Genomic DNA, 25,790 nt, shown 5'->3' with positions numbered 1-25,790 from the left:
TCTTCCCTGGGGCCCAAGGTAGGAGGGAGGCCCGGAGCATTTCCAGGCAAGCCCTTTGTCCAAGAGCCCCTTCCCAGGGGTACCCAGCCTAGAATGGCATCTTCTGTCAATTGTCTGGACTTTATTCTCCCATTTCTCCTCCACTGGGACATATCCTCTCTTTGTGGGGCAAGGCTCCTGGGACCACAGGGCCATTTCCCCCTAGCACACTGCCTGCCCCCACCATTCACATCCTTCTGGGTCCCAGCAGAGCCCTGGGGGTCCTCAGGGTGCACGAGATCAGTCAACAGCTTAGCAACTGGCTGGCACTCAGCCTCCAAGAGCCACAGGGACCAGCTGGGCCAACGGTGACTGCCTGAAAATTCCCAGGAATCCCTAAACGACCAGACCATCTTCAAGGAGGCCCCACCAAGAGGAGGTGGTGGGGCGGGGAGGAGAACTGACCAGGGAGTGGCTGGAGACAGAGGGCCTGGGGACTGCCACACCAGTCCAGGCTGAGACGGTGGGGCAGGAGGAGAGGGACAGAGGCCTGAAGTGGGCAGAGGGGGCAGGGTCTGGGGCCTAGTTCATTGTGGATGCGGAAAGAGGCCCCAGGATGACTTCTGGGTGTCGAGGCTGAGTGTGTGGGCGGTCACTATTGATTCATGTTTGGAGCGTAATGGGCTGATTTTCAGGTGATGCTGCTGTTCAGAGTGGGGTGGGAGAAAGGAGCCTCCTGGGAAGTTGGAACTGTTCTGCATTGTGACCTTGGTGGTGGCTGCATGGATGTGTACGTGTGTAAAACTTCACCCACTGTACGCTGAAGCTTATGTGCTTTACTCTGTTAGTTATACCTCAATTTAAAAAATATAACGAAAGTGGAGTGGGGTGAAAGTGCTGGAAGAGAATGGTAGCCAGGATGAGGCCAGAAGTCATGTTCCTGCCTCTCTGTATCATCCATCCAACCATTATCCATTGATCTATCGGGCTATTCATTCATCCATCCAGCTAGCCAGCCTACCAGCAGTCTGTCCATCCCTCCATCCCTCCCTCCATCCATCCATCCATCCATCCTTAGCCCCTCCTGTAAGGTGTCATCAATCAGCTCTTGCCTCCTGATAAGCTCTGGGAAATGTCCTCCAACAATTTATTTTGCCCTCAAGTAAAACCCCTGGGGCACAGCCAAGGGCCAGAGTGGGCAGGGTGTGCCCTGGATGGTGGTGGCCACCTTCCCTGGGCACCTCAGCATGGTGCCCACTCCTGCTACAGTCATGAGCACATCCCCTGAATATGAGAGGCCCTTCTTATAAGCAACACACGGAACAGAGATGAGGGACATTCCTCCACTCCTAACCAGCCAAACTTCACCAAAACTCAGGCCACAGCTCTGTCCGGCATCTCTTGATGACCCAGGGGTCTCCATGGAGCGACCCACTGAACTCCAGTAGGACGACTCTAGTTATCCCCTGCACAACGCACTGCCTCATGTCTCTGCACTTTCACTTCCATGAGTCCTGCTGTCTGGAAGGTCCTTCCCACCCTTTCTCACCTGGCTCCTTATATCCTACTCGTCCTCCAAGACCCAGTTCAGTGCCACCTCTTCCAGGCAGCCTTCCTTGAGCTCTCTGAACGAGCCAAGCACCTGTTCTCTGTGTCCCCACAAGCAGTGTTCACAGTTCTATCCCAGCTCCTGAAATTACCTCCCCCGTGGACCCTGGGTTCTTTACCCCTCACTATCTCCCAGAACAAGCCTGGACCTGGCCCAGAGGAGGGGCTATACAAAAATGTGTTTGTAATTTTGGTTTAATGATGTTCCCTTTTATTTTCTTTATAAGGGTGGTACATTATTAATATATTTATGAAGACTGGGTTGGAGATGTGGAAGGAGAATTTCCATCCCCAGAGGGTAAGCGTGAGGCTGCGTGAACTTGTTTGGCTGGGTTCAGCCTTTTGTGTCTGCATGAATCAGGAATCATGTGTGAGGCGGCCCTCTGAGTGTTTTTTTCCAATTCAGATCCAGGAAGTGTACAGAAAGCATAGAAGGCTCTCTGGGCCCCTTTAGGGCAGACCATCTCCCCTGAAAATGTCGCCTTAGCTGCGCGGCTTCCCCTTTCCCCTCCTCTCCTGTGCCCTGGCATTGCCAGAAACTAGGAAACTACTGAGCCACATCAGGAAGAGCTCAGAGTATGGAGTCAGAGAGCCTAGACTCAGCTCTGCCTCCTAGCTGTGTGGCTTTGGGCAAGCCACCTTCCTTCTCAGAGCCTCAGCCCCCTCCTCTGTAAAGTGGGGATAACAAACCAATCCGGGGAGGTGTTGGAGAGAAATGGGGGCGGGTGCAGGAGGGAGACAGACACAGAGGCAGAAGGAAAAAGGGAGCAGACAGGGTGCAAGACAATGTAAAAGAAGGACAGGAAGGAGGCAGGGAGGGGCTCTGGATGCAGATGCTTCGCACAAGCGAGGGGCCCCAGGGCCTCAGCTGCTGGCGGGCTGGGGGACCTGCAACAGCACCAGCCCCATCTCAGCTGCTGTCTCCAGGCTCAACGCTCAGGAACCTTCCTGTCTCCTGGATCGCCTTCCCATCTCCCCACACCAGCCTCTGCCACGACGCTGAGAGCCCACTCTCTAGTCCAGGGTCTCAAATGTGGTCCCCGCAGCAGCAGCAGCAATATTGCCTGAGAACTTGTCAGAGATGCAGATTCTCTAATCCATCTCAGACCTACTGAATCAGGAACCCTGGGGTGGGCCCCACTGTGCGCTTTAAGATGCCCCTGAGGTGATTCCTGCTGTCTGGAAGGTCCTTTAGATGCCTCTAAACTTGGAAGACTCACTGCTTTAATAAAGCACGGCATTCATTCATTCATACAATCATTCATTCAACAAGGATTTACCAAGCACTGGGTTTCCCTCCACTAGTTGCTGGGAAAGCAGATATGAAAGACCTGGTTCCTGATTTCCAAGAGGTTTTTTCTGTTTTGTTTTTTCCTCATTTAGCCATCTATGCCTTTGGGGGGAATAAGACTGGGGCAGCCTTAAGTTGCATGAGACTGTTTGGACTGTCTGGGAGTGGCCTTGTGGTCAGCCTGACGGAACTTGAGAAACCTCTCCCCCGACCCTGACCCGATCCCTGTGTCCGAGAGCTCCCTCCTCGCAGGCTTGGGCAGTCGCTCTGAGGAGAACAAGTTCTTCCTCACCTTGAACCAGACCCTCTGCCTTCTGGCCTGCTTTTGTCTCTCACGCGGCCGAGGAGGGTATCTGTGCCCCTCCCCCAGGAAGCTGTTGAGATCTCAGGCCCCCCCAAATCCCCTCTCCAGCAGGCCAAACACCCCAGCTCCCTCTGCTGTTCTCCAGGTGTCCCCAGCCCTCCCACCCTCCTGCCTGCCTGCCCTCAGGCGAAGCTGTCCGCTCACAGGTGAAGTCACCCGTGACCTGGGATTTAGATGTAAAGTCTGGGCTTTGGCCCTAATTTCCCATGACCCAGTTACTCTGGAGAATTCTCCTAGAAGGTGCCTGGTAGAGACTGACGTGCCACCAGCTTCTCTCCGGGGTGGGCGGGTCCCAGCTCTGCGAGGGGCACCCGCTGGGGTGGGGGCTTGAGGCTGGAATCGGTGTCACGAGAGCCGTGGGAACTGAGGCCTGAGGTAGGAACAGCCGAGTCTCCAGGGGCCCATCTCGCTGCCCGGGGTCCAGGACCGGGAGCAGAATGCTGGAACCACTTAGAGGGCTGGCTGGCCTTCTCTCTTTTTGTTTTCCCTGCACGTATATGTGAGTTCACGTAAATCAGCCATGAGTGTGCATGTGTGTGTGTGTGTGTACGTGTGCGTGTGTGTCCTGCCTCTGCACTGGTCTATGGGGAACGCCTGGAACTGCACACAGCCCTTCACAGTTGGCTCTGCAGTCAGAGGAGCTCACTCAAAAGCCACCCAGTGGGACCCCAGTTCCTGGCTCAAAGCCCTCGTGTGGCTCCCTGTTACTTCTCAGGTAGAAGCCTCAGTCAGGAGTCGTGGTTTGCTTGGATCTGGCTAATGTGACCTCCCTCTGCCAGGGGTTCTTTTTTTTTTGTGGTACGCGGGCCTCTCACTGTTGTGGCCTCTCCCGTTGCGGAGCACAGGCTCTGGACACACAGGCTCAGCGGCCATGGCTCACAGGCCCAGCCGCTCCACGGCATGTGGGATCTTCCCGGACCGGGGCACGAACCTGTGTCCCCTGCATCGGCAGGCGGACTCTCAACCACTGTGCCACCAGGGAAGCCCTGCCAGGGGTTCTTAATGGCCCCAGACTACTTGGAGACTCTGACAAAACTAGACTACTTGGAGACTCTTGCCCAGTAAAATCCATGTATGAATCAATTTTGCAAACTGTTTCGGAGGACTTGCAGGCCCCCTCTTTGGGGACGCTGGGGTCTGGAGCCCTCCTCTGCGCCTATCACACCCTGGTTCGCTGCCACCAACCTCAAGAGCAGTCTCCCCAAACCAGCACTAAGCTGGTCCCCATCTCCCAGCTTTTGTTCCCGCCGTTCCTCCTGCCCAGATGCCTCCCCTTCCACTGGGTTTATCCCTCCCAGCCTTCAGCCCACAGGGCCCTCTTCCCACCTTGGGCCCTCACACCTTAGCACTGTGTAGGATGGCTGACGGTGCCAGCGGAGGTTTCAGTGCCCTTGCCAGGTTGTAAACTCCTTGGAGGGAGATGCTAAGGACACCTACAGCTACCGCTATGAAGTGCCTACCATGGGTCAGGTATTCCGTTCTTCCAAGAATGCTGACGGCCCCTATTTCACAGAGGAAGAAAACGAGGTTCAGAGAGGTTAAGCAACCTGCCTAAAGTCAAATTAGAAGGAAAATGGTCATTTATATGAGATCCTTCATAATGATTTAGAGTCACTAGTAGGTCAAAGTCCAGTCCAGTGGTTGCCTGATGGGAGACCTTTGTTTTTTTTTTAAGAAGGTGTTGGGGGTAGGAGTTAATTAATTAATTAATTAATTTTTGCTGGGTTGGGTCTTCGTTTCTGTGCAAGGGCTTTCTCTAGTTGTGGCAAGCGGGGGCCACTCTTCATCGTGGTGCGCAGGCCTCTCACTATCACGGCCTCTCTTGTTGCGGAGCACAGGCTCCGGACGCGCAGGCTCAGTAGTTGTGGCTCACGGGCCTAGTTGCTCCGCGGCATGTGGGATCCTCCCAGCCCAGGGCTCGAACCCATGTCCCCTGCATTAGCAGGCAGATTCTCAACCACTGCGCCACCAGGGAAGCCCGGGAGACCTTTGTTTTAAGGCAGGCTCTGCCTCTGGCTTCTGATGGGCCGCAGTGGTGCTGGCCCCTGGCTTATGGATTGAACTACTATGTCTACTCCTCATCTGGGGAAAAAGGTGCATCCATGAGAGTTGCCTGCTGGGCTATGTGACCTTAGTGATGGATGGGAGGGCCTGAGTCCAGTTCTGTTCTCCAGGTGCTCTGAAGGGCCCAACTGCCTTCCTCAGATAACGTCTGTGGACCTCCCATGAGTTCACGATGTACAGCGCACAGGCCAAGGCATAACCTCCCCAGTTAGAAACGCCTGGAACAACAAAAAAAAAGATTCCATCATAGGATCGCAAAAGTCATGTCATTTGCCTGGGAGAAGAAATTTTCCTCTGCTCTTCTAGGTTCCTCTGGCTGGTCTAACAGTTAAATTGACATGAGACAGATTAACAGGAGAAAGTCAAACAAAGTTTAATAACACGTATACACAGGAGAAACCCAGGAGAACAGAGAAACTCACCAAAATGGCTGAAGCCCTCACCTTAAATACCATCTTCAGCTAAAGAAAAAAGGATTTTAGGGGCATTGGTTTGGGACCAAACCAGTAATCAAAGACCTAATAAAAACAACATAGGAAATTATTTTGATAAAACATAAAATCCCTTCTTTATAGGCAGACTAATCAAAGGTAAAGAAAAACATTTTATAAATTATCAAGAGCAGACTTTTGTCTTCTTAACACAGAGAGAAAACAAGATTCTAATTTTGTATCAGCTTACTTTTAATATTAAAATTCATTCACTCAATTGAATATATTCTAATCTTTGCCAGTCCTGACCACACACAAAACTCTTTTCTCAGAGTTCCTGTTCCATAAACCTTCTACAAATCCTTTTTTTTTTTTCACATTCAAACTTTGTCCTATGCTTTTTCTGTTTTTTTCAACTTTTTTTGTGTGTGTGGTACGCGGGCCTCTCACTGTCGTGGCCTCTCCCGTTACAGAGCACATGCTCAGGACGCACTGGCTCAGCGGCCATGGCTCACGGGCCTAGCCGCTCCGCGGCATGTGGGATCTTCCCGGACCGGGGCACGAACCTGTGTCCCCTGCATCGGCAGGCGGACTCTCAACCACTGTGCAACCAGAGAAGCCCTTTTTTAACTTTTTACTTTATTTTCCCTTAACAAAATGCATTCCCATTCCTTATACCTTTTAAAAATTTTCCTTACATATGAAGATGTTTTCCTTATTTATTTTAGTAGTTTTATGGTATATTAATTAGAATTCTTAACCCTTAGAAAACTTAATTTCTAGTGAAGACTAAGAAGTAAGCAATTGTGAACTGTTTGTTATGCCAGTATTTTTTAAATACATTTCATAATGTATAATGTATAATAGACCCAAACATCTTTAGGGTTTTTTTTTGTAATAAGAAGACAAAAGTAGGTAAACTTAGACTTGTTTAGCAATTAATATTTCAGTATTTTATCTTATTTGGAAATGATCTAGACATTCAATGAATTCCCATCATTTAACTTAACTTAGAAAAACTCTAAAGTTTTAAATTACCAAAAGATTTTCGAAGTTATTTTCAAGTCTTATCCCATTTATATCAATATTTATCTAAATCATTTGTTCCCAAAAATTACGTTTAGAGTACGCATGAAAACTTCATGAGACATTAAAGTCAACTATCATCCCAAGCTATTCCTCCTGCTGATAAACTTCGTAACAGACATAACGTGAACTTATTTGACTAGTAAACCCAGGTAGAATAAAAGTTTTATATTTAATGCTGATAACTCTAAGACATGCTTATTTTAATTAAAGCAGTAAATTTTTCTTCTTTTTTTTGTTGGGGGTAGGAGTTTATTAATTAATTTATTTATCTTTGCTGTGTTGGGTCTTCGTTTCTGTGCGAGGGCTTTCTCTAGTTGTGGCAAGCGGGGGCCACTCTTCATCGCAGTGCGCGGGCCTCTCACTATCGCAGCCTCTCTTGTTGCGGAGCACAGGCTCCAGACGCGCAGGCTCAGTAGTTGTGGCTCACGGGCCTAGTTGCTCCGCGGCATGTGGGATCCTCTCAGACCAGGGCTCGAACCCGTGTCCCCTGCATTAGCAGGCAGATTCTCAACCACTGCGCCACCAGGGAAGCCCATTAAAGAAGTAACTTTAAATTTGCTTTTATTTACTAAAGGTTAATCTTAGATCATGTGAACTCGAAAAATATTTGTGTTAGTCTGTTATATTTAGAAATATTTAATTCAAAAGTGTTTACTTTTAAGCCAATTAGAGTTCTTCTACAAGTTACTTTTGGCAATACCATCAGAAGGTAGAAAAATACCCTATCTATAACATGCATGCATAGATATACAGACAAGACACAACCAGAGACCTCATAGCTTTCATTTTAAGACTTTAGTCATGAATCAGGTATAGCAATATAAAACTCACTAGTTCTTAAACATCAGTTGCAGTAAGTTAAGTTTATCCACTCAGATGGCAAAGGCTTTTTCCTATACGTGGAAAAGACTTTTAAGATTTGTATCTGTCCTTGACAAGTAATATTAATTAAAGAAGCTGTGAATTAGATTTTGGGTGAGGGAGCACTTCCAGCAGTTAGTAATTTTTTTTTTGGCTGCATTGGGTCTTCGTTGCTACGCTCAGGCTTTCTCTAGTAGAGGTGAGCGGGCTTTCTCTAGTTGAGGCAAGCAGGGGCTACTCTTCGTCGTGGTGCACAGGCTTCTCATTGTGGTGGCTTCTCTTGTTGTGGAGCATGGGACTTAGAGCGCGCGGGCTTCAGTAGTTCTGGTGCAGAGGCTCAGTAGTTTTGGCGCACAGGCTTAGTTGCTCCGCGGCATGTGGGATCTTCCCGGACCAGGGCTCAAACCCATGTGCCCTGCACTGGCATGCGGATTCTTAACCACTGTGCCACCAGGGAAGTCCAGTTAGTACTTTTGAAAAGGTCTTTTTCCCTTTTTTTTCCCCCAGGTTCTACTGATTGATTCCCCAGGCTCAGTCTCAGGTGACTGTGGGCTGTGCTTACATTTCTGATTTTGTAGAGATTTACAAGACAAAGACAGTTGCTTTCAATTCCACAAAGAACTGGGCTACTGCTTAAATAATATCAAAAGGCTGATCTGCTCATCCAACTATATTTTCTTTAATTTGCTTCTTTATATCAGGGAGAAGATTTCCAATTAAAATGGAAATCAAAAGATTTCTATGTTTTAGAACTTCAGAGATCAATGCATCATGCCTTCAAAAAGTCTGCACAAGGTATTCAATAAAGGCCCTCTTTATGAGTGCTCAAGTCAACCCCAGACCAATTCACCCGAGGGGCAAAAAGCCTCCACCATTGCTCCTATCAGGCCCCAGTATCAGTCCCCAGTTTTCATCTCACATTGTGTGGGCTCAGGCAACCCTACTGACTCTCATCAGCATGTCTAATTAACATTGTCCAAAGGGGGGATTTATGTGCCCTGTCTTACAATACCAAGCAGTGGAAACATTTCCCAGGGAGATGCAATATCTACCCCGACAATACAATCAGGCAAAAGAGACATAACCACCTGACATAAAGCCCATTCAAACATTGCAGTTTTCTTACAAGCTTTCACCTCAGTTTCATCAACTCTTGTACCTTTGACCATAGCCTCCATTAGGACCCCATCAATAAGTCTCAGTCTTGCAATACTGGGTAGGAGAAGTGTTCCGGGCCAGACATGACATCCATTCCCATAAAGCATTCCAGCAACGCTGTTTAACCTCTTCATATAACACCCACTCAAACATTCCGACTTTTATAATCTTATCAACTCTTGTACTTTTTACTTTTCTCAATCTTGTTGTAGCCCAAGTCAGGGTTCCACTAATGGGTTTTGGTACCACAGGTTGTGAGGGTCTGGCATCAAGGAGTTCCAGAAACTTCTCTCCATCCCCCTGCCATCTCCCCACTCTTGTGTAAAAGGCTTTGGGTCTGCAGTGAGGGGTTGAGCCAAGGGACCCAGGCCCTTTTGTCAATCTTTAACTCAATTAATCGACCTAACTCTTGCCCCAAGTGATTGTTGGTTAGGTTTCTCATTGTAATTTTTGCCTTCCAGTTTAAAAAATTTCTCCAAACTGGAGTAAGTAGAGTGGACTTGTTTGGGGCCCTTTAATGTTTTGGGGATCAAAAGGTGTCCCTTTGGCCCACCTAATCTTAGATAGTGCTGTATTAAAAACCTTTATTTTAATCCCATCAATGTCCATTTTACTTATCCCATTTCTTAATAGCCATCTGAAGATTTCCATCCTGCTGGGACAAGTCCCGTGAGTCTTCTCTTTCTGATTCCTCTTTATTCTGCAACTTTCAATATTTGTTTTATTTACCTTCTTAATAACCCTTCAACAATTTCTACCTTTTTGGGAAGAGTACCTTGACTTTCCCCTTGGTTTCTTCCCATTCTCTTGTTAATTAACTGAATGCTTTTATTACCATCTGTAAGACCCATGAGGGGAAGCTGAGACACCAAATTTGATAAGGTTTCCCAAATCTTTTTTGTTTTGTTTTGTTTTTTAATTAAGGGAGTTCTTAGGGTTAGCCATTATATTTTTTTGTTTCCACCGTTTAATTTGGTCTTTCCACAGGTGCCAATAAAACAGCTGTTTACAATGAGAGTTCTCTAAAAAATTTACCAATTTAGAAGTTTTTCCAATTCAAAGGATCCATCATCTGCTATTGACGAATAGTATCTTAATAGCAACACAAACCAATAAGTCTTTTTATGCCTTAACTGTGGATGAAAGGGGCATCCCATAAGAATGTAAAGGACACAGCCCTAACAAGATCCAGAAATTTCACTCCCCAGAACAGTCTAAGAAAGTGGAGACTTTGCGGTACGCGGGCCTCTCACTGTTGTGGCCTCTCCCATTGCGGAGCACAGGCTCCGGACGTGCAGGCTCAGCAGCCATGGCTCATGGGCCCAGCCGCTCCACGGCATGTGGGATCTTCCCGGACCAGGGCACGAACCCGTGTCCCCTGCATCAGCAGGCAGACTCTCAACCACTGCGCCACCAGGGAAACCCCCGAAAGTGGAGACTTTTGTTGCATCACTAATAAAGCAACAAAGGTTGAACAACAAAGGCCCCTTATGGACTTGACCCTTTATGACAAACTCCCCTGAGAGCTGGCATGGCCACACAAAGAGACGCCAGTCAGAAGCCTGGGTTGTTACCTGGGCTTCTGACCAGTTGGCTACAGCTGCTTGGAATACCAGTCTATCTGACTGCAAAATGCATACCAGTATGTATAGCCTTCTGATGGCAGAGACCAGAGAGATTTTTCTCACTGGTCAGCAAACCAAGCTCTTCAGGATGTATAATAAGATGGAAGGAAAAAACTCATCCAGTTTTTTTTTCTTATATGTACATTAACAGCTTTAAGCTAAGTCTTGGGTTTCTTGGAGCCAAACTAATACCTAAGAGGGATGTACTGTGGGGCTGAGGATTGTGAGGTATTTTACAGTGTACCTCGTGATACAGAAATTTTCTTGAGGTTGGTGGGTGACCTAGTATTGATCTAACCCATTCCATGACCGACTTAGCCTTTCACGAGTGCCTACTTGAGGTGGTGAGCGCCCTCAGGGCGCTCAATCCTCAACCCTTGCCCACCAGTGGTGCAGCTGTGACTTCCAAGACATTCCTTAACAGTAGCTCTTATCTCATGAATATTAACTCACCAAGCGTAGCTTGCCTAAATAGATAGTGGTCTGGTGAGACTAGCAAACTCACCAGTCTGCGGGGCCAGCCTGGACAACAAGCTTAATGGACCTACGCCTGCGTCCTACCCTATGGAATTTCCTTCTTACGACAAGCAACACAATAGAGAGATAAAGAAAAACGATAACCATCTTGGGAGGAAAAGGATCAACAAATCAAGAGTACTCTGCCAGTTTTCAGAACAAGAGTCTCTGGGTCCAAGGAACTAACTCCATAAATATTTCTCCTGTTAACCTAACTTTAGAAAAGCAATAAAGGGCTCTTACCACTCTCACTTCCAATAGACCCTGCAAGCAGAGATCTGGGAGACTGACTGACAGGTAAGAACTCTTACCATCTATGGCTTCTGTCAGTTGTCCCAGGATCTCTTAGCCGCAGCAGCTTCAGGGAGAGTAGTATCCAGCCAGTAAAGGGAAATCCCGCTGATTATGACAACTGTCGGGGAGAAAGGAATTTTCCTCCATCTTTCTAGGTTCCTCTGGCTGGTATAAGAATTAAATTGACATGAGTTAGATAAACAGGAGAATATAAAACAGGAGTTTAATAACATGTATACGTGGGAGAGGCCCAGGAGAACTGAAAAATTCACCCAAATGGCCGAAGCCTTCATCTTAAATACCATCCTCAGCTAAAGACAAAAGAGGATGTTGGGGGTACTGGTTTGGGACTTCAAAGGGGAGGAAGGCAATGCACATGGAGATGGAAAAGCAAATGTTTGGCAAATAAATGTTTGCTGGGTCATGTAGAGACAACAGGACACAGGGTGGACTTTGATCTCTAGGCCATGCTGAGTTTCCCCCACTACACCTAGCCCGTATTCTCTGCAGAAACCTCTGGTTATAGCTCTATTCTGGGAACAGGCCTTTTAACTAAATTCTTTATGTAGCTAAGGGGGAGCTAAAAAGAAAAACTTCCTGAGTCTTCTGTTTCTTAAAAATCATCATCCTCTGTACACCTGAAACTAACACAACATTGTAAATCAAATATACTCCAATAAACATTTTTTAAAGATCATCCTAAATTAATCCTCAGGCCAAGGAGACAGATTTTTTTTTTAACTTTTTTTTCTTTTTAATAGATTTATTTATTTATTTATTTTTGGCTGCATTGGCTCTTCATTGCTGTCCGCGGGCTTTCTCTAGTTGCGGTGAGCGGGGGCTACTCTTTGTTGCGGTGCGCGGGTTTCTCATTGTGGTGGCTTCTCTTTGTTACTGAGCACGGGGTCTAGCTGTGTGGGCTTCAGTAGTTGTGGTTCATGGGCTCTAGAGCGCAGGCTCAGTAGTTGCAGTGCACGGTCTTAGTTGTTCCGTGGCATGTGGGATCTTCCTGGACCAGGGCTCAAACCTGTGTCCCCTGCACTGGCAGGCGGATTCTTAACCACTGCACCACCAGGGAAGCCCCAAGGAGACAGATTTTGGGGTCACAAATTTTGCTCCCGAACAGGTTCATCACCCTGCCTCTAAAAGCAGCAGAACTCAAAGAATGGTCCCAAGACCAGTGGCACCTATAGTACCTGGGAACTTGTTAGAAACACTAGCCAGCCCAGGGCCAGCCTGGATGACTTTGGAAAGGCTTTCTCTAATCCTCAAAGAGACTCACTTTCTGGGTGAGGCCAGCAAAGCTTGGAAATAAGAGCCGCCATCTCCTTACTGATTCCAGAGCCCTTGATCTTTCTTGTCTTTGCTGAGCTGAAGGAGCAGACAAACTTCTCTGCTTTCAGGCCCCAGCAGCTCCCAACCCTAATTGGATGGGCCCCTTTCCATCCCTCTCAGCCCCAAACCACAGAATTTCATCTGAAACTCTCATTCCAGATAACAGTCCCTCTCTCCCCACTGCCAACTGGGATCACCTTTTCTCTTTGGGGAACTTCACCTGCTGCTAAAATCACATCAGTGACACAGTTGGCCAAGCCCTTGAGATTTGTTCAATTATACAGGGAACCTACATTCTGGGTGGCAGATAAACTTGAGGAAATCTGAGGACTTCCAAAGAGATTCTCCAGAGGCTCCCTTCCACTGAGATCCAAGACCCCAGGATAAAGGGGACTCATAAATAATAGACATGCCGACAGCAAGCAAGCTCGGCACACCTGAGGGGTAGGGTTTGTCTGGGTGTCCCAGCCGAAAAGCTAACCCAGGGTTGAGACCTGAGACATAAGATGTTGAACATCTTTTCATATCCTTACTTGCCATCTGTACGTCTTCTTTGGTGAGGTGTCTGTTCAGGTCTTTTGCCCATTTTTAAACTGGGCTGTTTATTTTATTATTAGTGAGTTTTAAGAGTTCTTTGTATATTTTGGGTAAGAGTCTTTTATCAGAAACGTCTTTTGTAAATGTTTTCTTCAAGTCTATGCCTTGTCTTCTCATTCTCTTGACATTGTCTTCTGCAGAGCAGAAGTTTTACATTTCCTTCTTTCAGTTTTATTGAGATATAATTGATATACAGCATTGTATAAGTTTAAGGTGTAAAGCACAGTGATTTGACTCACAAACATCATGAAATGATGACCACAAGTTTCGTGAGCATCCATCAACTCAAATCATCTCATATAGAAACAAAATTAAAGAAACAGAAAACAAGTTTTCCTCGTGATGAGAACTCTTAGGATTTACTGTCTTAACAACCTTCACTTATACAGCAGTGTTCATTATACTTATCATGTTGTACCTTACATCCCTAGTACTTATTTATCTTATAGCTGGGACTTTGTGCCTTTTGACCACTTTTATCCAATTCTCCCTCCCCCCACCCTTTTTCTCTGGTAACTACAAATCTGATCTCTTTTTCTGTCAGTTTGTTTGTTTGTTTTTGAAGTGTAATTGACCTACAACACTATGTTAGTTCCTGGTATACAACATAGAGATTCTGTATTTCTATACATTTCAAAATGATCACCACTGGAAGTCTGGCTAATATCTGTCACCATACAAAGATATTATGTAATTATTGACTATATTCCTCAAACTGTACATTTCCTACCCATGACTCATTTATCTTGTAACTGGGAGTTTGTACTTCTTAATCTCCCTCAGCTATTTCTTTCCTCCCCAACCCACTGGCAATCACCTATTTGTTCTCTGTATCTATTACTCTGTTTCTGTTCAGATATGTGTGTTCATTTGTTTTGTTTTTTAGATTCCCCATAAGTGAAATCATACAGTATTTGTCCTTCTCTGTCTGACTTATTACACTTAGCGTAATCCCCTTTAAGTCCATCTGTGTTGTTGCAAATGGAAAGATTCCATTCTTTTTTATGGCTGAGTAATATTCCATTATATATATATATATATATATATATATATATATATATATATATATACCACATCGTCTTTATCCATTCATCTATTGATGGGCATTTAGGTTGCTTCCGTATCTTGACTATTGAAAATAATGCTGCAATGAACATGGGGGGGGGTGCATATACCTTGTCTAATTAGTGTTTTAATTTTCTTTGGATAAATACCCAGGAGTGGAATTGCTGGATTGTATGGTAGTTCTATTTTTAAGTTTTTGAGGAATCTCCATACTGTTTTCATAGTGGCTGCACCAATTTACATTCCCACCAACAGTGTACGGGGTTCCCTTTTCTCCACATCCTTGCCAACACTTGTTGTCTGTTGTCTTTTGATAACAGCCACTGTGACGGGTATGAGATGATATCTCATTGTGGTTTTGATTTTCATTTCCCTGATTATTAGTGATGTTGAGCATTTTTCATGTACCTGTTAGCCATCTGTATGTCTTCTTTTGAAAAAAAATGTCTGTTCAGGTCCTCTGCCCATTTTTTAATCATGCTATTTGTTTGGTTTTTTGATGTTGAGTCTTGTGAGTTCTTTGTATATTTTGGATATTAACCCCTTATCAAATATATCATTTACAAATATCTTCTCCCATTCAGTAGGTGGCCTTTTGCTGACAGTTTTCTTTTCTGTGTAAAAAATTTTTAGTTTGATATAGCCCTATTTATTTATTTTTGCTTTTATTTCCCTTGCCTGAGGAGAGAGATGCAAAAAAAATATTGCTAAAACTAATGTCAAAGAATGTACTGGCTATGTTTTCTCCTAGAAATTTTTTGGTTTCAAGTCTTCCATTTAAGTCTTTAATCCATTTTGAGTTTATTTTTGTATATGGTATGAGAAAGTAGTCCAGTTTGATTGTTTTGCATGTACCTGTCCAGTTTTCCCAACACCATTTGTTGAAGAGGCTGTCTTTTTCCTATTGTATATTCTTGCCTCCTCTGTCATAGGTTAATGGACCATATAAGTGTGGGTTCATTTCTGAGCTCTCTATTCTGTTCCATTGATCTATGTGTCTGATTTTGTGCCAGTAACATACTGTTTTGATTACTGTAGCTTTGTAGTATAGTTTGGAGGGCTCTCCAAGATCAGCAAGTGGGTCTGATCCAGGCTCCTTTCAAATTGCTGCTTCTGCCCTGGGTCTCAGAGTGTGTGGTATTTTGTGTGCTCCCTTTAAGAGCAGAGTCTCTGTTTCCTACAGCCCTCTGGCTCTCCCGAAAGAAAGCCCCATTGTCCTTCAAAGCCAAACATTCATAGGGTCTTCCCAGTGCAGGACCCCCAGGCTGGGGATCCCGAGGTGGGGCTCAGACCCCTTGATCCTTGGGGAGAAGCTCTGTAATTGTACTTATCCTCCCATTTGTGGGTTGTCTACTTGGGTATAGGTCTTAACTATACCACATCTTCACCTCCCTTCCCATCTCATTGTGGTTCTTTCTTTATATCCATAGTTGTAGAAGATCTTTTCTGCTAGTCTTCAGGTTGTTCTCACTGATAGTTGCTCTGTAAATAGTTGTAATTTTGGTGTAATTTAGGTGTAATTTTGGAGGAGGTGAGCTCAGGGTCTTCCTACTCTGCCATCTTGGCCACTCTCCAGAAGTTTTTAATTTTAATAAAGTCCAGCTTATCAATTCTTTCTTTCACGGATAACGCGTTGGTGTTTTATCTAAAAAGCCATCACCAAAACTAAGGTTTTCTCCTATGTTATCTTCTAGGAGTTTTACAGTTTTGAATTTTACATTTAGGTCTGTGATCCATTTTGAATGAAATTTTGTGAAGGATGTCCAGTTGTTCCAGCACTATTTGTTGAAAAGACTACCTTTGCTCCTTTGTTAAAGATAATTTGGCTTTATCTGTATGGGTCTATTTCTGGGCTCTCTATTCTGTTCAGTTGATCTATTTGTCTATTCTTTTGCCAATACCACACTGTCATGATTGCTGTAGCTTTATAGTAAGCCTTGAAGCCAGGTAGTGTTAATCCTCCAACTTTTTCTTCTTCGAAATTGTGTTGGCTATTCTGGATCTTTTGTCTCTCCATATACACTTTAGAATCATTTTGTTGATATCCACAAAATAACTTCCTGGGGTTTTGATTTGGATTACATTGTGTCTATAGATCAAGTTGGGAAGAACAGACATCTTGACAATGTTGAGTCTTCCAATCCATGAACATGGAATATCTTTCAATTTACTTCTTTGATATCTTTCATCAGAGTTCTGCAGTTTTCTTCATCTAAATTTTGTACATATTTTGTTAGATTTATACCTAAGTATGTCATTTTTAATCAAATTTATGGGCACAGAGTTGTTGATGGCATTCTTTTATTACTCTTTTAATTTCCATGGCATCTGTAGTGATGTGCCCTCATTTATTTTTAGTAACTTGTGTCTTCTCTCTTTTTTTCTTAGTTAGCTTGGCTGGAGGCTTATCAATTTTGTTGATCTTTTCAAAGAACCAGCTTTTGGTTTTCTTAATTTTCTCTATTGATTTCCTGTTTTCAGTTTCATTGATTTCTGCTTTAATTGATATTATTTATTTCCTTCTTTGGATTTAATTTTCTCTTCATTTCTTAGTTTCCTAAGGTGAACACTTAGATTACTGATTTTAATATACACATTCGATATAAAAACTTTCCTTGCTTTCACTGCATCCCACAAATTTTGATAAGTTGTATTTTCATCGAGTTCAAAATACTTTAAAATTTCTCTTCAGATTTCTTCTTTGACTCATGTGTTATTTAGAAGAGTGCTGTTTAATCTCCAAGTATTTTGGGATTTTTCCAGCTATCTTTCTGTTACTAATTTCTAGTTTGATTCCACTGTGATCTGACAGCAGACATGTTATGATTTCTAGTCTTTAAAATTTGTTAAAGTGGGATTTATGGTCCAGAATGTAGTCTATCTTGGTGAATGTTCCATGTGAGCTTGAGAAGAGTGCATAGGCTATTGTTGTTGGATGAAGTAGGGCATAAGATGTCCATTATATACAGTGGATTGATGGTGTTGCTGAGCTCAACTATGCCCTTACGGATTTTCTGCCTGCTGGATTTGTCCATTTCTGATAGAGCTGTGTTAAAGTCTCCACTTATAATAGTGGATTCATCTATTCTTCCTTGCAGTTCTATCAGTCTTTGCCTGACACTTTAGGAGTATGCACATTAAGAATTGTTATGTCCTCTTGGAGTATTTACCCCTTTATCATTATGTAATGCCCCTTTAACCCTGGTAACTTTCCTGAACTGTTCTGAAGTTTGCTCTGTCTGAAATTTATATAGCTACTCCTACTTTGTTTTGACTAGTGTTAATATGATATATCTTTCTCCAAACCTTTACTGTTAATCTATACATTTCTTTATATTTAAAGCGGGTTTCTTGAGACAACCATATTTGGGTCTTGTTTTTTGATCCACTCTGACAATCTCTGTCTTTTAATTGGAATATTTAGACCATTGACATTTAAGGTGATCATTGATATGGTTGGATTACTATCTACCATACTTGTTGCTATTTTCTATTTGTTGCCCTTGTTCTTTTTCCTATTTTGTCTTTCACATTTTTTCTGACTTTCATGGTTTCAATTGAACACTTTATATGATGCTATTTTCTCTCCTTTCTTAGCATATCAATGATACTTCTTTAAAAAAAATTTTTTTTTAGTGGTTGCCCTAGAGTTTGCAATATATGTTTACAATGAATCCAGGTCCACTTTCAAATAAGTACTTCACAGGTAGCTCAAGCATGTTATAATAACAAAATATTCCTAATTCTTCCCTCTCATCCCTTGTATCATTGCTGTCATTCATTTCATATATATATATATATATATATATATATATATATATATATAATTATATATATATGCCCATATATACACATAAGCACATATTATTGAACACATTGTTGCCATTATTATTTTGAACAAACTGTTTTCCATTAGATCAATTAAGAATAAGAGAAATAAAAATTTTAATTTTAGCTTCATTTGTTCATTCTCCAATGCTCTTCTTGTGTAGATCAAGTTTCTGACCAATATAATTTTCCTTCTCTCTGTAGAATTTCTGTTTTTTTTTTTTTTTAATATTTATTTATTTATTTGGTTGTGCCAGGTCTTAGTTGAAGCAGGCGGGCTCCTTAGTTGTGGCACTCAAACTCTTAGTTGTGGCATGCATGTGGGATCTAGTTCCCTGACCAGGGATAGAACCCAGGCCCTCTGCATTGGGAGCACGGAGTCTTATCCACTGCACCACCAAGGAATTTCTTTTAACATTTCCTACAAGACAGGTCTACTAGCAACAAATTCCCCCAATGTTTGTTTGTCTGAGTAATTCTTTATTTCTCCTTCACTTATAAAGGAAAAGTTTCCAGGATACATAATTCTAGGTTGGTGATTTTTCTCTATCAACACTTTAAATAGTTCCCTCCACTTTCTTCTTTTTTGTGTGGTTTCTGAGGAGAAGTTGGATATAATTCTTATCTTTGCTCCTCTATTGGTAAAGAGTTTTTTTCCTCCAGCTTCTTTCCACATATTTTCTTTATTGTTGATTTTTTGAAATTTGAACATATGTCTAGGTGTAGTTTTTTTGGCATTTATCCTGCTTGGTATTCTCTGAGTTTCCTGGATCTATTGTTCAGTGTCTGACATCAATTTGGGAGAAAATTCTCAGTCATTATTGCTTCAAATATTTCTTTTCTCTTTCTCCATCTGGATTCCCATTACAAATAGGTTACAGCTCTGTAGTTATCCCACAATTCTTGGGATATGCTTTTCTGTTCCTTTCAGTCTTTTTTCTCTTATCTTTTTAGTCTAGGGAGTTTCCATTGTCATATCATCAAGGTCAGAGATTATTTTCTCAGCTATGTCTAATCTACTAATGGGCCCATCAAAGGCATTCTTCATTCTGTTACAAGTGTATTTTATCTCTAGCATTTCTGTTTGATTCTTTATTAGAATTTCCATTTCTCTGCTTACATTATCCATCTGTTATTGCATGTTATCTACTTTTGGGTATTTCTCTCCCCTAGGTAAGTTAGGCTCTGTTAAAACCCTAGCAGGCTAGGTTCTGGTAAAATAGTTTCTTCTGAGGGCAGGCCTTGTTCAGAAGAACAGGTGCTCTGGTGTATTTCAAAAATGGCTCACTTTCCCCTCCCCTACCTAAAGCATGAGGGGATTTTTCTCTAATATTCAGTGTGGACCTGGTAGAGCCTGTGGAGGTAAAGCTCGCAGAAGGGTGGGAGCCTCCTATGACTAGGTCCCCCTGGAGCTTCTAACTCTCAGACTTGTCCACACGAAGCTTCCAGCAACTTGTCCATTACAGTTCAGGTTTACTTACCCAGGCACTGGTACCCTCAGAGATTTCTGCTTATCTCAGGGGCTGTTTTTGACTCAGACGATGAAAAGGGAGAGGGCCTTTCTCAGGTATCGGTCAAAATTCCTGAAACTTGTGACTAAGTCAAGGGAGGAAGGGTGGGGCTTGGAAGGACCCAGACACAGGAAAGGTTGGTCCTGATGGGAAGGCCAGCTGCAGGGAGGGGCAGGGCAGCCTGGGGCAGAGGTAAGTGAAAGGAGAGCGTGAAGCCTCCTGCATCCTCCAAAGTTTGTCAGATTGTTCTCTTCCTTTCCACCCCACAGGAGGTACAGATAAAAGCAGAGGTGACCCCTCTTCAGAGCACTGATCTAAAGTGGCCTGCCTGTCACTCTCTCTCATCTACCTGTAGCTCTTCTCACTGTTTAGCACCATCTGGCATATTTCTTTGTTAGGGCTCATGTCCATCTCCCAACACGAGAGCAGGCACTCCGTGGAGCAGGGCCCTTGCTGCTCCAGCTTCAGTACACAGAGCCATGTCTGGGCCACAGCAAATGTTTGTTGAATGACTGACTGAGAGGCCAGAGGCTAAGAACCAGGTCCCCTTCTTACCCTGGTGCCCTCTAGACTCCACTCATGGAGGAGATGAGTTTCTGGCTGGACAGGCTCCAAGCCAGGTCCCTCCCCCAGGGAGCCTTGCCTGATTGGCTGGCCGTCTGAGCACTCACCAGCGATGATGACTGCAAAGTCAGTCTCCACGTTACAGGCAATGATGTCCCCATTTCATATGTGCCTCTTCACGGCCTCCTTGACTTTGCCCTTCCCAAGCTCGTTGCCTCCGTCACCGACCCCTGGAGGTAAGGGAACTGAGTCAGGGCAGAGGATCAGGCAAAATGTGGCGTGGTTATGGGGCAGAGCAGCCCCTTCACATGTGCCTCAGGGTGGGGAAAGGGGTTGGCTCTGGATACATTTTCACTCTACCAGGAGATGCTGGACTTCTTCAGGTATTCTAGAAACTTCTCCAGTTAAAAATGAGTCCAGGTTTGGAACTCAGCAGAGTGTGGCTGTGTCCACTCTTGGGTCACATTCTCCAGTCACAGATGGGGCGCCAGGTCCACGAGAGATGGTGACACCCAGGACTTCCTCTCCTTGCCAGTAGCTCCTGCTCAGGGAGGGGCCACAAGGCCCTGAGTCTCATTACTGTGACCAGACAGCATTCCATTGGCAGAAGGGAACGGGTATAGGTTGTTAAAGTCAATTCTGTAATTTAAAGCCTTCTGTTTCAAGTATGTGGAATGTATGTGTGTCATTTTAGTTAATTTTAATCTACACCAGATAGGCGCCTGGTTAATATGTGAAGCAGCATAATGAGGAATTCACACCCCAGGGGTGGCCTGTTAGCATTTGAAAGCGACCACAGAATAAAGGCCAATCTGCTAGGCACCAGAAGGTTTGTTAATTATTCTAGCATAATAAATGCTAGAATAAATATGTTAGAATAAGTAAATGTCAGAAATTTTCTTTTTTTAAAATTTAATTTTATTTATTTATTTTTGGCTATCTTGGGTCTTCGTTGCTGGGCGTGGGCTTTCTCTAGTTGCGGCGAGCGGGGGCTACTCTCCGTTGCAGTGTGTGGGCTTCTCATTGCGGTGGCTTCTCTTGTGGAGCACAGGCTCTAAGCACGCGGAGTTCAGTAGTTGTGGCTCGCGGGCTCTAGAGCACAGGCTCAGTAGTTGTGGCACACGGGCTTAGTTGCTCCGCGGCATGTGGGATCTTCCGGGACCAGGGCTCGAACCCGTGTCCCCTGCATTGGCAGGCGGGTTCTTAACCACGGCGCCACCAAGGAAGCCCTGTCGGAAATTATTTAATTCATTGGTGAAATAAAAGGTGTTCAAGAGAGGTGGATTGGCTAGAAGTAATTACCAGGTAACTCCACCCTTGCAGGAACAAGATGATAAAAACTCTAACAAGCCCTGCAGCCTGTGCCCTTTGAGGTGGTGCCCTAGGAACACCATTTGGTCCTGCGTCCACGTGTTTCTGGAGGATTCCGTAGACTAGAGGTCAGCTGAATCTGCCTCTGGAAGATGGTTGCAGCTGCCTCAAGATAACCATTCACCAAGGGGATTATCCCAGTGCCCCAAGGACAGAGGGCTGGGCCCCTCAAGCCTACAGAATGGTTGTATGACTGTTTTTGTGTCTATTTCTACAAATATGTGGAAGAATTCCACCAGAGGCAAGCATTCATTGCGTGACGGTGGAGAGGGGCCTGGAGCTGACTCACCTTGGGCATCAGAGACCTGGTCTCGGCCAAAAGAATGGGATGATTGTGGATGACCAGATGCCTTAGGTCCTCACCCTGAGGATTTTTCTCAGAACAGTTTTCTAGATCCATGACACTCCATTGAATGAAAGGAAATACAACACGTGGCACTGATATCTTGTCTATTTCTGTCTCTGCCCTTTAACATTTTATGAAGCTCGTCTTGTTCACTCCTCAGGTGTGTCCTGTCTGTGGACTTGACCTCACTTTACAGAGTCTCTGAGAGGGGCAGGAGCCGGGTAGTGAGTGGGACATGGGTGTCTTGATTCTCAATTGAGTGTGATTCCCTGACAAGGCAGCTGCCTGTGGAACTGAGGAATAGGGGTGTTGATGGAGAAGAGCAGGGAAAGGAGGGTTTGGGGGGTAACTCTGCTGAGCAGGGGGCTGGGCAGCCACAGGAGGGGCTTCCTCTGGGATCTTGTGGGCATCGTTAGGGGGAAGAGCACAGATCGGGGGTCCATTCAGTCGGGGAAGAGTGTTTGCTCTACAGCTCCTGTGGACCCTGCTGGCCCGTGTGGACACAGAAAGCCCTTCCGCTCTATCCTGGGAGGCCTCCCCAGTCCAGAGAGGCAGGAAACACGAAGCCAGCCCCACTGGGGGCACCACACCCAAGGCCTCTTCTGGGAAAGACCAGGGCGATTTGCGGACGTTTTCTACTCAGCCAGGAAGGCTTTCATTGTCTCATCAAAACCCCAAAAGCCAAAGGCAACTAAGGAGTCTGGGAAACACTCTGAAGTGTTTGAATGGACAGAAAAAGTAAATATGGAACACGACAAACGTGCCTTCATTTCTCCACGCTCTGGTTCCCACCCCAGGGGAGGAATGCTGGCGTCCCAGTCACATTAAGCCTTTCAGAAATTCATAAAGGCAACACGGTCCCACGAAAAGCATAGTCAGTAGGGCCCTGGGAGTCTGGACTTTACTCCTAATTAACTAGGCAACCTCGAGATACCTCCCTAGGCCTCACATTTGGAAACTATACCTGCCTTACCTACAGGTTTTAAGAGGGGCTTAAACAATACAATGATTGTGAAACCTCTTTGAATACCATAAATTTCTATACAAACATGAATGATCACATTATTAGCAATCAAAATATCACATTGATCATACATTCAAGATATAGTTAAAAATGAATAAACTTCATAAGATGATACAGAATACATATGGTACATTCACCCTGTATGACCAAAATAATATACCATGGCTTGATCTTATCATTGTCATTATTTTATTATTAGTTTTGATGTTTTAGAGTTGGACAAATAGAATATGCTCAGTTAAGCATCATTTCCCTTTCCTGCTCGTGGGAACACTGGATTTCTAAACGTCAGCATCGTTATTGTCTATACCAACCAGAATAAACAAAGACCATGTCTGAAGTGGAAAACAATGGTCCCATATAACTCCTTTTTGTCATGTGTTCAACAGTCAATAAAAAAGGTTTTTAGTGCTGACATGTTCTTGTCGCATTCTCAGTGCCTCCTGCTTACCAGTTGATGAGATTCCAGGAACCTTCTGCACTGCAAGGAAAAGATCGTCAATGGGGTCCACCAAGTGCTTGATGTTCCTCTTCCTTGTGTTGTAGTAATTGCCATCGGCAGCCCTTCCCGTACGCTCGATCACCACCAGATGGTCAAACCTGCCGGGGGGTGAGGGCACAGGGTCCTTATGGAGAGCCAGGTGCCTGGCTGGCTCATGCCTTCCTGTGTTTGTGCGAAGGACCCTTCCGTCTTCGTTTCCTTCTTTCCTACAGAACTTGGTTGAACATCCACTGTGTGCCAGAGCCTGTGCTGGGGGTTGGTCTCTCAGATCATTTTAAGAAACAGTATCAGAATCTCTGGCAGCATATTAGAGACAGAGGCTGTGAGAGCAGGAAGGCCGACGGTCAGGGTCACCATGGTAGATGCTGCTGGTGCCCCGCCCAGGGCTCCGTTAACCAGAGGGGCATCAGCGCCCAGTGGGTTGAGTGTTGGCTGCTACTGGCCCACTGCTGCCCTATCCCAGGATCTTGTTCACTTTACAGACACAAAACAGACTCAAAAGGAATTGAAATAGAAGACAAATGACTCTAACACAAGATAAACTTATTTAGACAGCAGGAGATAGAGAAAGGGCACGGATAGGATGGTGGTAAGAAGGTGGGTTGCGGAATCAGATCGTGTACAGTTCCAGGTCTTGAGGCTGCTGGCCTTGGGCGAGTCTCTTAAACCCTCTAGCCCTCATTTTCTGCATCTGTCAGAGGACCTGACAACAGTACGTGTCTCATACTGTGTCGAAAGGCTTAAGTGAGAAAATGCACAAGAGACACTTAGCACAGACCTCCACACCTACTCAGGGCCCGCTAAGAGTTACTGGTGTGGATGCTATCATGATTAGGAGGAACACTGTTTTGAAAATCTAATTTAAGAACATGAAAATTGCACTTTTATGTCTCTCTAAATCCCCCCCAAGATGGAGTTCTTTAAAATCTTAACTCTGCTGTGGAAAACTATACGGTAGTTACTCAAAAAATTTAAAATAGGATTACCGTATGATCCAACAATTCTGCTTCTGGGTATAGACCCAAAAGAATTGAAAGCTGGGTTCCAAAGAGGTCTTTATGCAACCATGTTCATAGTGGCATTATTCACATTAGGCAGAAGGTGGAAGCAACCGGTCCATTGATGGATGAACAAGGAAGCAAAATGTGGTCTGTACATACAAGGAAATATTATTCAGCCTTAGAGAGGAGGGAAATTCTGACACCTTATAACATGCGTGAACTTTGAGGGTATTTTGCTAAGTGAAATAAGCCTGTCACAAAAGGACAAACACTGCATGATTTCACTTATATGGGATACTAGAGCAGTCAAATTCTTAGAGACAGGAAGTAGGACAGTGGTTGCCAGGGGCTGGGGAGACGGGGGGATGGGGAGTTATTATTTAATGGGGATAGAGTTCCATTTGGGAAGATGAAAAATTTCAAGAGATGAATGGTGGTGATAGTTGCACAGCTATGTGAATATACCTTATTACCACTGAACTGCACACTAAAAAATGGTTAAAATGGTAAAATTTATGTTATGCATGTTTTACCACAATATCAAAAAAGAACCCTTCACTCTGAATGCTTTTGCTCTACATGTTTTTTTGTTTGTTTGTTTAATTAATTAATTTATTTATCTTTGGCCGCGTTGCGTCTTCGTTTCTGCGCGCGGGCTTTCTCTAGTTGCGGCGAGCAGGCTTCTCACTGCGGTGGCTTCTCTTGTTGTGGAGCATGGGCTCTAGGCACACGAGCTTCAGTAGTTGTGGCACATGGGCTCAGTAGTTGTGGCGCATGGGCTTAGTTGCTCCGCGTCATGTGGGATCCTCCCAGACCAGGGCTTGAACCCATGTCCCCTGCATTGTCAGGCGGATTCTTAACCACTGCGCCACCAGGGAAGCCCTGCTGTACATGTTTTAAAAATCAAAATCTACGTGCCTGTCCATGTCCTTTGGTTGTGCTAGAAGGTGGTGCACCTCGTATGCTTGGATGGCAGGCCACGGAGTAGGTGTTAGAATGTGGTCCTGAGGCTACATGCCCAGTGCAGGAGAAGGCAATCACTTTTTCTGAGAGGCAGAACCAGGAAGTGGAAAGAGCTTTGACGCTGAATTTCCTCTAGACGTATATCAATGGCGCCGAAAAGGCAGTTCAGAACAAGAGCTCCAGTTGAGATGAATACATCCTCTGCTCTGGACTTTTCCCCCAGGGGAACTCATTACATACCTTGTGACAGTGGATTGATTGCTTTAGGCCATAATGGTCCATTGAGATACAGCGGGAAGTAATCCAGTCCTGGGAGGCCTACGCCTTGGGAAGAGTTAATGCATCTTCTCCAAAGACAGCGGAATCCTCTCTCTGCACAGTCAGATCTGGCTCAGCCCCCCTC

The 25,790-nt window shown here is 44.7% G+C and overlaps 1 protein-coding gene across 1 annotated transcript in view; it reads right to left on the bottom strand.

Annotated features, from left to right (window-relative positions):
• Positions 1-25,790, bottom strand: part of DGLUCY (D-glutamate cyclase) — a gene marked incomplete at both ends in the record, with an annotated part of 54,336 nt that overhangs the window by 1,917 nt on the left and 26,629 nt on the right. The window contains 4 exon segments of the mRNA XM_079699197.1: positions 5,373-5,524; positions 20,288-20,342; positions 20,346-20,410; positions 23,373-23,521. Of these exon segments, the coding sequence (XP_079555323.1) occupies positions 5,373-5,524; positions 20,288-20,342; positions 20,346-20,410; positions 23,373-23,521 (421 nt within the window).

This window comes from Hyperoodon ampullatus (assembly GCF_949752795.1).
Source record: "Hyperoodon ampullatus genome assembly, chromosome: 3".
Taxonomy (NCBI): Eukaryota; Metazoa; Chordata; class Mammalia; order Artiodactyla; family Ziphiidae; genus Hyperoodon; species Hyperoodon ampullatus.
The sequence above is the reverse complement of the archived record's forward strand: the minus strand, read 5'-3'. Positions and strand labels throughout refer to the sequence as shown.